We start from the raw sequence: 14,127 nt of genomic DNA, 5'->3' as shown, positions 1-14,127 counted from the left end.
CCCATCTTAAATTTAATGCTATTCTTCCATCCACAATATCCAGTGGGTGATCCAGCTTCTTTCAGACAGGGATGTTTTGCAATCAGTGCAGAGGCCACGTCTCTACAGTGTTCCTCTGTGGGGTATGCTGTGTACTTGTACATTGTCTCTGCGAGTCTTTCTAAGATCACGTTTCATGTCCCGAGAAACATCCATCCGAGTTCCAGCCTTCATATAGATTAGGTCTCCCTGTCTCAGTCGGAAATTTACATCCACAGAGAATTCTGGAACATCAAATGCAGACGGCCAAGGATCCCGCCTCATCAACTGAGATTTTTCTTCACTTGTACAAGGTATCCCTGTATCAGATGTGCTTGGTGAGGACAGTATGCCAGAGACTGAAGAGAGAGATTCAAGACTTATAATTTTCAGCGTTGCTCGATCTGGCAGTTCTGAGACATCTGTCAGATTGCAGAGTGCATTGTTAAAAAGTGGGTCTTCAAACTGTAGTTTGAAATCATATGGTAGAGCCAGTTTAACTTTTAAGTTTTCCAAAAGGGACTCAAGGTTGCCTGGTTTCTGATCAAGGCTGATTTTTCTAATGTCACAATCAGTGACAAAGACTCTGATTGGCCACTTCTGTTCCATAGTCCTATAAAGAAGATAACCATAAAGTGAGTGAGGCTAGCATAATATATAATGTTTCAAAGAAACAAACAAAGCACCTCTGACTCTGTATGCCGACAATGGGAAAACATCATTGAAGTCAGTCAAATGAGAGACAACCAAGCCTGTGCTGCTTTGTGTCAATTCATAAGCACGAAGATGTTCATGATACCATGCAATCATTGGTTTGCACAAGAAAACAATGTCCGTATTGATTAATAGCATTTGCTTAATCTGTCTGACTTCTGGAAGCCCTCCACATGAACCTACAGAAACCACCATATCTGCAGCATAGTTGATTCCATCAATATTTATAGACACAGCTGACAGGACTGTATTTTGGAGACCACATCTTTGGTGCAAAATTTTTTGAATGTTCCCTGGGAGGGAAGAAATCATTATGCTCTTTACTTTGTTTGTTTGGAGGGCTGGTTTGAAAAATGAAGCACAGTCCAAATGGTACGCCATCATCTTTTGATGTCGCCTTGCCAAAGTTAGGGGAACATTTTTGAAGTTCTGAGTTTCATGAATGACTTTTTTGAAGAACTTGTGCTTCCCTTCGAATCTCATTGTCCACATGTCTATGAGAGGTCCAAACACTTTTGTCAAGTGGGGATAATGCTCGATATAGTAATGCTTTGGACGGAGTCTGCAAGCTGGAAAAGCATTCAGTAGTAACTCCCTGTGCTCTGATATTTTAGACTCTAAATAAAACAAAGATTCATCTGTGAATCTCAGAGATACAACCAATTCAAGCACATCTTTTAAAACCATGAACACCTCCCATGTCTCATCTCCCTCAGGAACAAGATGCCCAATCATTAAGGGGAGCAATCTGATAAGACACCAGTTTTCATGACCATTTCCTCCTATTGTCTTCTTTGAGGCAAATGTCTTTGGAATCGGTTGAGGTTTGTCTGTTTTGTCAGAAAAGGAATATGGGAATTCTTTGATGGCCTTATTTAGTGTCTCAATAGAGATGTATTTCTTTTTTATCAGATCTTGAATGCACAGATGCAATTCAAATGGGACCACTCCCTCCAAAAAATCATGAAGAATATCTGGAGGAAATCCATCTACAGCATGAAAATATTTAAAGTTTTCTCCAAGCACACATCCATCTTTGACTCCCCAATGTGCTACTTTAGATGTGTCCTGCTTGACTTCCTGAACCTGTCTGTCATGGGCATCCTTGGTTCTCAGCATGCAACAACCTGAGCTGACACTTTTTGTCTGGATTTCTTCTCGTGTGGCCATACAAAACCTGCACATTCTCTCCACAATAAAGCTCTCTTGAAATCCTGCCAACGCATGGGCAGCCAAGTTATTTGCTGCAACATACAGCACAGTCCCCTTAATGCTTGCTCCCAACTTTTCAAGATAAACTCCATTCTCCTCAAGCATTGCTAGGTCTTCAATAAGTGGGCGTAGGACTTCACGATATCCCTTCTCTCTAACAGTGTTTACCTTGCATAAAATGGCCAACTGTATGGTATGAAGGGATGAGCGGTATTTTGGTTGTAAATTGGCAAGAACCCAATATACTGCACACAGCTTATGCTTCTTCTTAGATGTTCCGAGTGGGTTCGCAACTTCAAAGTCATCAATGTACAACCCCAGGGTAATTCTGAATTCGTCTTCTGATAAAAGGGCATTATTCCTAAAGTGAGAACCATCCCTATAGTTACTGTATCCACTTCCTTTAGAGCTACTGATGGTAAGAGCCTTATCTAAAACATCATCTTTGCTCAACAGTGCCTGAAGCATTTTAATCAGTGTAATGTAAACTATATTTTGACCATGTTTCTCAGTGACATACTCCACCGGTTCCACGACAGGAAATTATTTTGCAATGTAACTTGCTCTCCTATTGGAAGTTGAAAGCGAGCCTCCAATAGTTGTGTGTTTCAAAAATACATTTGTGTCAGTTACTGCACAGACTACCTCCTTAACAACAGCATTATCAATGTCAGGATAATGATGTCTGAGTACCTCCTGAACCACAGACAACATCAGGGGTTCTGAAAGTTTAAACACTTGTCCTATTTGCTGGATGATTTCTTGGAGAGCATGCTCAGATATGTTCAATATTGTCTGCATTTTCAGGAAAAGTGAGGCCAAGTTATGCTCAAGCTGAGAGTCTAGGTCATTGACATCAACACCAACATCTGTCCAATCCTCTTCTTCTAAACCAGTGACATCTACAGCTGGGACATGGGTGATCTCCTCTGTGCCATAGAGCTGCACAACTATTCCTGGTTTAAACTGAAGACTAGATGTGCAATACTTCTGGTCATGATTCCTATTTTTGTGTGTGTTAAAAGTGGAGTAGACATTTGTCTCAAAGTCACAGTCCAGATAGGGACACTGCACTGTTTGCATTAACTTCAGATGCTTCCGTAAATGAGTTAAATATTCAATTTCACTGCAAGGTTCGTTAAACTCACACACTTGACAATTAAAGGTTTGTATATAATCTTTTTCCCTGGTCAACTGTGAGTGAAATCTGGATAAATGAACCTTTAGGGCATTCAAGGATTTGAATGTGCAAATGCACTGCTGATAAAGACATGGTATAGGGGAGGTTCTTGTGAAGACACCATGCTTTAATCTATAATGCTTTAATAGCTGGCCTCTTTTTAGAGTGACAAAAGTACAGAACTTACAAGTCCACTGCATCCCTCTTCTAGTACACACTGAAAAAAATACAGGAAAACAATAATTTAGACTAAAAGACACAGTGACCACCTATCGGAATGTCTAATGCTGTTAGTTGCTGTAAGTATTTGGAATTACAAACCTGCTCTTAGAGATGTTGCTAATTATTTATTATTATTATTATTTTTTGTCATTATATTTTAGATATAATTCCATCTATAAAAAAGGTACTAAATGTATTATGGTAAACAGTTGTCAATAGTAAAACACTTGTCACATTTATCATCATTTTCTTACATTTGTATGTAATAATTTTGCAATGGTGCATAAGGAAATAATAAACATGAAGTAAAAATTAATAAAAGGGACAATACCGTCTAGAAAGGATTGTGGTCCAGTCTACTGAGAAAGCTTCTTGTCAAGCAGCAGTGAGGGAGGAGAGGGACTGATAGCTGGTCTGACTGGGTAGTATGGTTCTTGTACCCTGGTGGCCAACACAGTCTTGGTGACCGAGTGGACCTTTTGCCAGAAACACCACCTCAAATAAGCTATATGGAGAGGGGGGAAAAAATGGTTATGATTTTTAACAGTCATGTGTGTTCTCATGTCCTTCATAAGTAAGATTAAGTGATGAAATTATTAACATTATTTCAATGATTCCATACATTAAAACAAGTGACGGTTACTATGCAAAAGTTCTTTAGACAAAATGTTTTACTAAACATGAAAAAAAAAACCTGGATTAACTAAGATGCGTGAAGCGGACACCCCATTCAAGTCAAAAAATTTAACTTTCAATACTTGAAGAATGCTTAAGAAATTTGCAAAGAATTTCGGATTTACTTTCTGCTGACACACACAATGCACCGATAAACGGTTTAGGCAAGCTGAAAGCGGTATCGACTCGTGTCCAAGCTGAAAATAAGGAATATTCTGCAGCCCGGGCCAGTTCAGTTAATCAACAGATGCACTTTTTCTACTGTGGTAAAGCTATCTGCCTCTTCAGAATTATGGTAAAGCCAGCTAGCTCTTGATTTTGACATGCCAAAGGGCACAAGGCATTACAGCACCCTCCTTTAGCTCCTCTGAAAAAAAAAAAACCGCACCTCCGGTTCATGTGTCATGATATATGGCAAGCCGTTTGTAATTCAAGATATCAGTAACTTCATTTTGACTAGTCAGAATGTCAATTTAAGATATCTTTAATGGAAACGTTGAATAATTCAAGATATCTCTAATTCATATAGATATATCTTAAAGGGAATTTTGACTAGTCAAAATTACAATTCAAGATATCTTTAATTTAGTTTTTTCTAGTCATTATTCAATTCAATTTTATTTATATAGCGCCAAATCATGAAACATGTCATCTCAAGGCACTTTACAAAGTCAAGTTCAATCAGATTATACAGATTGGGTCAGATTATACAGATTGGTCAAAAATGTCCTATATAAGGGAACCAGTTGATTGCATCAAAGTCCCGACAAGCAGCATTCACTCCTGGGGAAGCGTAGAGCCACAGGGAGAGTCGTCTGCATTGTACATGGCTTTGCTGCAATCCCTCATACTGAGCAAGCATGAAGCGACAGTGGGAAGAAAAACCTCCGGCAGAACCGGAGTATAGTATGAACCTGCAGGGTCGGAGGCAGCATTCTCAGGACAGTACTCTCAGGACCCTAGGTTTTTTGACAGCGCCACCGCAGGGTCGGAGGCTTCTAAAAATACTTCATCCGTTAGCTAAAAGTTAGCTCACAGTAGTAAAAGGTGAGAGCTAGCGGACGTTTACATTGGATTACCCTTCTCGCAAAAATGGATAAGTTTTTAAAAAGAAAAAATGAAGACGAACGTCCTGCCGACACCCCCACACAAAAGACAAAGTTTTTGCGGAAATACAATCTCGACTTCATTAAATACGGTTTCGTAAATGGAGGAACAGAGGCAGTGCCAAAAGCCCAGTGTGTGGAGTGTGGGCTAATGCTGTCCAACGAAGCTCTCAAGCCCTCAAAACTACAGCGGCATCTAGAGACCAAGCACCCGATGCTCGTGGGAAAGCCGGTGGAATATTTTAGGAGGAAGGAAATTGGGCTGCAGATGCAGAAAAGGTCTGTCGTGTCACTGACAAGCAACTCTAAATGTGCATTGAAAGCCAGCTACCTCGTAGCCAGACGTGTGGCTCAGAGTAAGAAAGCATTCACCATAGCAGAGGAGTTGATTCTGCCTGCCGCTGTTGATATGTGCCGTGAGCTAATCGGAGAGGACGCCGCAAAAAAGCTGCTGACCATCCCACTCTCTAACGACACTGTGAGTCATCGTATCGCGGACATGGCCTCAGACATACAGCAACAACTTACAGAAAGAATAAAAAGTAGTCCTTTTTTTTCTTTGCAATTAGACGAGTCCACGGATGTCACGAATGCTGCACTGCTGCTAGTTTTTGTTCGCTATCGCTGGGACAGTAGTTTGCACGAAGACATACTGTTTTGTGGAGAGCTACCAACACGAACTACGGCTCAGGAATGTTTCCGCTGCATGGATAACTACTTCACTGAGAACGGCCTGGACTGGCAGAACTGTGTCGGGGTGTGCAGTGATGGTGCAGCATCAATGACTGGCAAGCATCATGGTGTCATTACACAGATACTTGATCGTGCACCAGAAGCAAAATGGACACACTGTTTTCTCCACCGTGAAAGCCTTGCAGCAAAACAGATGTCACCGGATCTCCACCAGGTGATGGATGTAAGTGTGAAAACCATAAACTTTATTAAAAGCAATGCTGTGAACTCCAGATGTTTTGCTAAGCTTTGTGAGGACATAGAAGCAGATCATGTCCAGCTGCTATATCACAGTGAAGTGAGATGGCTCTCGAGAGGACTGGTCCTCAATCGTTTGTTTGAACTGAGGAATGAGGTGTTCTCTTTTCTCACTGAGAAAAAATCTCATCTTGCACATTACTATGCTGACACAATGTTCACAGCAAAACTTGCCTACCTCTGTGACATTTTTTCACTACTGAACCAACTGAACACCTCACTTCAAGGAAGAAACAGCAACATATTTTGTGTTGCAGACAAAGTTGAAGCTTTCAAGAGGAAACTTGCTTTGTGGACCAAGAGGGCCCAGGAAAAGAGGATGGACATGTTTCCACTTTTGTCTGACATTTTGGAAAACTCCCCTCAGGTGAAGATCAGTGACTCAGTCTCCCAGCACCTCTCCCAACTGGCAAAGAAATTTGGTGACTACTTTCCTGAGGATCCCAGAGAGGGAAACATGTGGATTTTGGACCCATTTTCAGTGGATTCCACTTTAAATGATGTTGCTTTGCCCTCACACCTGGAATCCCAGCTTCTGGATGTTTCTACTGACAGCACTTTAAAGCTGCAGTGGGGCAAACTGGACCTGGGCTCCTTCTGGATTGCTGTCTCAAAGGAGTACCCATGTCTTGCACTGAGGGCTGTGAAACTCCTTCTCCCATTCACAACTACGTACCTGTGTGAATCAGGATTCTCCATCGTGGCCACAACTAAGACCAAAGCCCGAAACAGACTCAGAGCAACTCTGGAGGCTACTCTGAGAGTGAGCCTTTCTCCCATTCCACCCAGACTGGATCTGATTATGTCTCAGAGGCAGGCCCAAGTGTCTCATTAAGAGGTGAAGATAAAAGGGAGTTGTATTATTGTTGTTAATTGTTGTTATTATTTGTGTCATTGTTCATTTGTCACAGATATAAAGGTTCTTCTGGTTCTGCCATGCAAAAATGGAGACTGCTGAAGCAATTTTACAATGGCTTTGTAGATTATAAGGCTATAGTTTCATTTGCACTTTAATTTCATTTAGTTTATTTATATTTATAGATTTATATTATTTGAATGCATTTATTTGATCACCCCCTTTTTATTGATTTCATGATTTATTTATATATATATATATATTTTTTATTTTATTTTTTTATTTTATTAATTTAAAGTAAAACTCCTACTATTGGTCTTTTTTAATATGATTAAACAGCCTGAATTGATCCTTACATTTTTTTGATTTGGTCCATGAATTATAAGCCTGTTCGGTGTCTTGATGTGTGTGTGCAGGTTTATATAAACGTTTAATAAAAGTTTTTGTGATGATCCCCTTTTATCATGTCATTTTATTAGACAATTTTTTTGCTTGTTAAACAATAAGTGGATTTGGTTTATTATTGAATACAAATCAAACTGTACAATGTTAATATTTAATGGGCCCCGGGCCACTTTGTACTTTAAAAATTGGGCCTCAAGGTCGAAAAGGTTAAGAACCCCTGAGCTACAAGAAGCTGATAAAGCTACCTTACTGGGTCAGTTATAACGGACACCAAGCCGCGCGGCCGACACAAAGCGCCCCCGCCTCCTAAAACTAAGCTAACACGTTAACTCATATACAACAGAACTATAGCGGCGGAGAAATGTTACCAATTAGCACTACAATGGCTCCAGGCCAAGTCAAAGCACTTTTATTTAAATCACTTATGTTTAGCTGCTTCTAACTTATCTAGGGTGACCATATTTTCATTTGGGAAAAGCAGGACACAAAAAAAAAAAGCTTATCGATCAAAAAAGAAAAGGCATATTGATCGATATCGATAATTATTGAAAATATTTAAAACCATATTTTATGTGCAGCTCTGCTTGGACATTTTATGATATTGCTAAATGATTTGATTTAAAGAACACAAACACAGAATTCCAATTAAATCTTTATTCAACCAACTTTTTTAACCATAACAGATTTTTTTTTTAACAAAAATAACAACTTTATATAGCGGATCAAGAGTGGCAGGTTATTGTTTGAAGCCAGGTTTTTCAGCTGCAGAGAACAGCAGACATATCCATCACTATGAAGCACGTTACTGCATGCGTTATGTCCTTATGCCGCTTGGACGCTTTGTCATTTTATCACAAAGAAGGAAGCCCAGTTTAGCTGCTGTACCTGCTTTGTTTTGGAAGAAGTTACAGAACGCGACGACGACGAGGCGCAGCTCGCGGGGCCGCGCAGCTCGCGCTGCTGCGGGTGTGAGCGGCTGAGCGGCTTACGTGATGAAACAAGTTGGTTGCGTTACCAGACTCTGCTTTTACCGGTTCCTTGCAAGTTTTACAAATCACTGTTGTTTATTTCTATCAGGCTGGCGAACTAGTAAAACCCCGTTTTGAGTCCGTTTCCTCCGCCGCTACTTGCTGCTACATATTCACATGCTCTGTGTTGTGGTTTGAGAGGGTGGCGCTTAGTGACGGCGTGCCGACTGTAGCAAGGAAGTAAAACTGTCTATCGAAGTTTTTATCGACCCTATTTTTTCCTATCACGCCCCACGTCTATCGATCGATAGATATTGTTATCCACGCTATCTATCTTCTGATTAAGAACAGGGCTGCCCGCACTGACACGGCTCAGGGATTACGTCACACGCAGCGCCGTGCGCAGTGCCCTAGTGCCTGTTAATTTAATGGTCCAATGAAGGTAATTTAAAAAGCAGGACATTTTCTCACTTTCTAAAAAAACCCGGGACGCCCGGGACAGGACGTGAAATACGGGCATGTCCCGGGAAATACGGACGTTTGGTCACCCTAAACTTATCCTCTGTGAACCCGCGGTCAGACATACAATGGCTAACATGCTAACAAAAAGTCGAAGAGTGTACGTTCTTTCAAACAGTAAATTATATTGATAAGATTAAAAACAAAAGCTTTTCACTTACCGAAACCAACGTTCCGTGAGAGCAGCGGGACCATACAGGACCTATACTTGACTGTACTTCGAGTGATAAATGAGTTCAAACCGCAGAAAAAAAAATGCGCGCAGACCTTAAATGGACATGCGCACTAGGGTGCGCAGCAGTGTTAGTTAAGTCTCATACAACAAATCGTGCTACTTACTCAGAAAAATCAAGTTCATATAACTTAATGGAAAAAAGTATGCAGGTGAAAAGTTCAGAAAACTTGGTATAAGAAAGTAAACTTTAAAAACTAGTATAAATTAAGTCAAATACACTATTTTATCTTTAGTCAGGACATTGCATTTACAGTGTATAAATATTAGTCAAACAGTTCCTCTTTCGCCAGTTTTCCCGTCTGTATTTCATAATAATGTTGTTGATTTGACTTTGTTGGAGAAAAGGAAAGGAGAAAACATTTCAGATCCATATTTGATTCAATCATATTTAGATAATAAGTACTATGGATATGTCCAAGTTTTTACAGATGCATCTAAAAACTCAAATAGCAGTAATGGCGTGTCTTTCATTGTTCCAGAATTCAGTTAAAAAATGTAAAAGAATTACTGATGGAGTATCAGTTTATACTGGAGAGATGATGGGAATCATTTTAGCTTTAGGATGGATTGAGGAAGTCCGTCCATTAAGAAACATAGTTTGTTCTGATTCAAGTTCTTCATTATATTCATTGAAAAATAATCATGCTATTAGTAGACCGGATCTTTTATTAGAAATTCAGTTAATAACTTATAGAATTCAAGCAATGGGTTTATTAGTTATATTTACATGGATACCGTCACATATAGGAATAAGAGGGAATGAGTTGGCAGATAAATATGCAAAACAAGCTTCAAAATATAGTGTTATTGATATATTAGTTCCATTTAGTAAAGAAGAAATCAAATCTATTATTAAACAAAAGGTGAAGGAAAGATGGCAGAGACAGTGGGAGGAAGATAGAACTGGTAGATGGCTGTACAGTATTCAAAGAAAAGTTGGTGCAATGAGGAGAACAGGACGAAATAGAAAGGAGGAAACAGTTATATCTAGGTTGTGTTTTGGACATACAAGGTTAAACAGTAATTTATTTAAAATAGGAAAACATCGAAATGGAAGTTGTGATTTTTGTGGTCAAGAAGAGACGGTAAAACATGTTTTGTTGTTCTGTACAAAATATTCTGTTGAGAGAAGGAAATTAGTTAGTCGGTTACAAGAAAATAAAATACAGTTAAATTTACAAGATATTTTAGGAAAAATTTCTACTTCCAAAGATATAAGTTATTTAATTAATTATCTCAAGAAAACAAAATTGATAGAAAAGATATAAGTTGTTTTTTGTTTTGCTTTGAGGGGGGTGTTTAAAGTTAGCGTCCCGATCCACACTCCATTCCAGTAGATGGCGGTAATGCACATCTAAAAGTTGCTTGCCAACTGCCATAAAAAAGAAGAAGAAGAAGAAGAAGAAGAGGTTTTCGTGAGCGCATCCTGCTGTTCAAGCAGAGCTACGAGGGAGCGCCCTCCCCTCCTCTCCGTCCCCGCCAGGGGGGGGAGGGAGGGGAGCAGGCTTCCCCAAAGCGACCTTCGCCCGGCCCGGGACCCGCGGGGCCCGGACGTCGGCTCGCGGGGCGGGGGGAGGGCAAGCGCTCCGGTCCGCGCGAATTATTCTGCCATAATCCAAGAGCACAAAATTTCTATTTGAGAAAAGATTTTCATCTTCTTGCACTCAAAACTTGTAACGCTCACACTCAAAACATACGCTCACACTCAAAACATACGCTCACACTCAAAACATATTCTCTTCTCTCTCAAACTTTGTTTCTGCTCTCAGATTTAATACTTCTTCACAGATATTTTCTCCTCTCTCTTGCTTCCTTCTCTTCGCACTCAAACCGATTCGCGCTTGCGGATTTTTTTTGCTCTCTCTCGGATTGCAGTCAATCGTCGCCTAGCAACCTTTCCAGCCAATAGAACGGCAGCCTCTGAAAGGGTGCGCTTGTTTTACCCTACTGAGTGTGCCCGTAGTACTACACCGCTCATAAGAGCAGCTGAAACTGCTGTTCACAGTACTTTTGTAGCCAAAGCTCGACTCAGCAAAGTTCAGTATCTATGGATAACCCAAACGATTCTGAAGTAAGTAACTTGAAACAATCAGTGGTTTATTATGTACGTAATCCTAGAACTGACATATTAAATTATTATAAATTATTATCTTGAGATACTTTTTTAGTGTAATAGGAAACGTTTTCAGTGAGTGATAGATGTTTTAAAATGTTGGATGAGTGGACAATTGGTCCGGAAAAGAAGTCCGATCGCAGCTCAAGTAGGACATTACAAGGAAAGGAAACGCCTTATGTCTTCTGACAACCACCTGCTGTTTTCACCTCAAGGGAGCTTTTCACTGGACTAACTATAAGCGGTTTGTTGGCTATATTAGCAGTTTAATAAGTAATAGGTACTGTATTATGAAATGAAAACAGGTGTTTTTTTTATTTAATTTTTATTGCCATGCTTAATCAGACCTCTCAACTTTTATCAGAAGTTAAGAGTGAGATTATGTTAATTTTCGGGGGTGTGGCTTCCTTGATCCTGGAAGAGAAATCTTTTTTTTACTGACTTTGATAAAAAAATATTGTATTTGATTATAAAAGGCACAATATGAATGATTGGATTCACAATCAGGCAATAAAAACACCACAGATTAATATTAATCTACGGGTTTGTTTATCCATGTTGGTCTCATTAGTGAATCAAGCCTATATGGTCCAACATTTTCCCCTACGCTGCAACCCTTGAAGCACACATGGGTTCATGCTGCGTCTTTACGCATGATCCAGCTGCTGATCTTTTCCCATCTTCAGAAGTTCTCTGATGACTTAGCCATTGTGGGCTGTGTGTCTAAGGGGAACGAGCTGGAGTACCAGTCGGTCATCATGGACTTTGTGGACTGGTGTGAGCGGAACCATCTGTGCTTAAACACCAGTAAGACCAAGGAGATGGTGATTGACTTCAGGAGAAGACCCCCACCTCACTCACCTGTGAACATCCAGGGGCAGGATATAGAAACTGTGGAGAGTTTCAGATACCTGGGTGTTCACGTCAACAATAAACTGGACTGGACTCATAACACCATAATAATAGATGGAAATGACGACTATCCAACATTCTAAGTTTATGTAAAAAATGTATTTCTTTTTTTACCTACCTTTTGAAACGAATACTTGTTTCTACTTTTCCAAAATTTTACTTCAGAATAATTATGTTAATTTCTATAATTCTTACAGACTCTGCTGAGACGCCAAATTCTGGAGAGATTGCTGAGCAAAATGCAACATGTGCTTAGCCACCCTGACACAAATGTGGACTATCTTCATTTCATGTGCACTCATGAACTTGTTTTAGTTGAAGCTGTGGCAGAGCATGTTGCTATTCCAGTGTCGATTCTAAGTGCCATAAGGCAACTGTGCAGTTTACTTAGACTTCAAGTGGAGACTGAAGAACCTCTACGTTGTGAGGTAGAAGTAGTGCATGGTGCGAAAGGACGACCTAAATTCTGCATTCAGAAGGAAAAGCTGCAAGACCTGATGGAGACCCAGTTGCCAATCCCATGTATTGCACAGTTATTAGGAGTAAGCGAGCATACAATATTCCGACGCTTGATGGAGTTTGGAATTTCTGTGAGAGGCTCCTACAGCTCAATGCCAGATGAGGAGCTCGATATTGTAGTGAGGAGCATCAAAGCTCAGATGCCTCATGTTGGCTACAGGCTTGTAATGGGAAGACTTAGGTCTTTAGGTCACCGGATACAGTGGAGCAGGGTAAAAGCATCTATGCACCGAGTGGATGGCATGGGGGCTCTTTCTCGACTAACACAGTTAGGATGTGTTGTGAGAAGAAGTTATTCAGTAAGAGCACCACTTTCACTTGTTCATGTGGACACAAACCACAAACTCATAAGGTAAGTGGTTTAATTTATAGCGCTTTGGAAACCCTTTTCACATTTCTTTACTTGTGCTGTATATTCAACAAATCTACAATTTAATAGATTTAAGTTGGTTACAATTATCAACATTACTTTTGGTTATTAGTTAAAAACAAAAACATCCCTGCCTTCAGAGAAACTTTTACATACACTAATTTTTAATTATTTAATTTAATCATGGAAGTTGTGTTATATAGTTCAATATACAGCTTACTTGTGGCTAATCGTTAAATCCTGCATTTCTATATTTTGTTAAAGAACATTTAATTTCAGATTTTATCTTTTCCTTCATAGGTTCAACATTGTCATTTTTGGGGGCATTGATGGCTTTTCCAGAAAGGTAATGTGCATTTATTAAGAAAAAAACAAAAAAGCAACACTCATGATCCTAATTTTACAGGTTTAATGTTACAAATTTAGATACAATAATTGAAGTGGAAAATGTTTTATGTGTTTATAGGTTATGTACCTAGAAGCTGCCAACAACAACAAGGCATCGACCGCCTTCAATTTTTTTCTGTCTTCATGTGAGAAAAATGGTTTGCCTTCCAGGTAGTATATTAACATTGCATTAACATTACATTACATAACAAATCCCAGTAATTTGGCATTGTGTTAGGACTATTATTAAATATGTACATATTCTACAATTTACTAGGGTCAGAGGTGATCAAGGTGTGGAGAACCTAGATATTGCACAGTTCATGTTTACTGTGCAAGGAACTGATAGAGGAAGTTTCATCTCTGGTAAGAGTGTCCACAATCAGAGGTAAATATTCAGATCTACCATAAGTATGTTTTGTTTCTTTACATACAAATTGTGTAAAAAAATCTGTTAGGATATCAACGAGGTCAAGTGGAACGAGCTGTTTATCCCAGAACCGCATGCCACACTTAGATGGCACCGACCCAAAAGATTGGCACATATCTATCAGATACCACCCCGGAGGTGACACAGTTTCTCTGCTGATGTCACATGGGTGTGTCACATGGGTGTTTGGATGTGTACCGCCCTTGTATGGGTGTGTACCTAGATACCTATATAATGTTTGTGTGATGAGCACTCGAGGCCTCCTGCCGATCAGGGGCCCATCAGCGCTGGTGTGA

At 39.8% G+C, this 14,127-nt stretch overlaps 1 protein-coding gene and 1 long non-coding RNA gene across 2 annotated transcripts; one reads left to right on the top strand and one right to left on the bottom strand.

The window, feature by feature from the left end:
• Positions 1-422: 422 nt before the first annotated feature.
• Positions 423-4,004, bottom strand: LOC118565884. The gene is made up of 3 exons (XR_004932696.1): positions 3,678-4,004; positions 3,312-3,341; positions 423-631 (listed from the first exon to the last, which is right to left on the bottom strand). It is a non-coding gene; the product is annotated as an uncharacterized LOC118565884 (long non-coding RNA).
• A 6,699-nt stretch (positions 4,005-10,703) lies between these two features.
• LOC118556531 lies at positions 10,704-13,876 on the top strand. The gene is made up of 5 exons (XM_036146936.1): positions 10,704-11,171; positions 12,323-12,996; positions 13,315-13,360; positions 13,481-13,572; positions 13,679-13,876. The coding sequence occupies exons 1-5, from the start codon at positions 11,148-11,150 to the stop codon at positions 13,791-13,793; spliced, it is 951 nt and encodes a 316-aa protein (XP_036002829.1). The 5' UTR covers positions 10,704-11,147; the 3' UTR covers positions 13,794-13,876.
• The last annotated feature ends 251 nt before the right edge of the window (positions 13,877-14,127 follow it).

The sequence above is a fragment of the Fundulus heteroclitus genome, chromosome 14 (genome assembly GCF_011125445.2).
Source record: "Fundulus heteroclitus isolate FHET01 chromosome 14, MU-UCD_Fhet_4.1, whole genome shotgun sequence".
NCBI classification, from domain to species: domain Eukaryota; kingdom Metazoa; phylum Chordata; class Actinopteri; order Cyprinodontiformes; family Fundulidae; genus Fundulus; species Fundulus heteroclitus.
The sequence above is the reverse complement of the archived record's forward strand: the minus strand, read 5'-3'. Positions and strand labels throughout refer to the sequence as shown.

Excerpts from the sequence above, each read along its gene's own strand:
- LOC118556531 (XM_036146936.1), top strand. The coding sequence starts at position 11,148 with ATGGATAACCCAAACGATTCTGAA. Across the intron at positions 13,361-13,480 it reads TTGATGGCTTTTCCAGAAAG|GTTATGTACCTAGAAGCTGC; the intron begins GTAATGTGCATT and ends ATGTGTTTATAG. Across the intron at positions 13,573-13,678 it reads AAAAATGGTTTGCCTTCCAG|GGTCAGAGGTGATCAAGGTG; the intron begins GTAGTATATTAA and ends ACAATTTACTAG.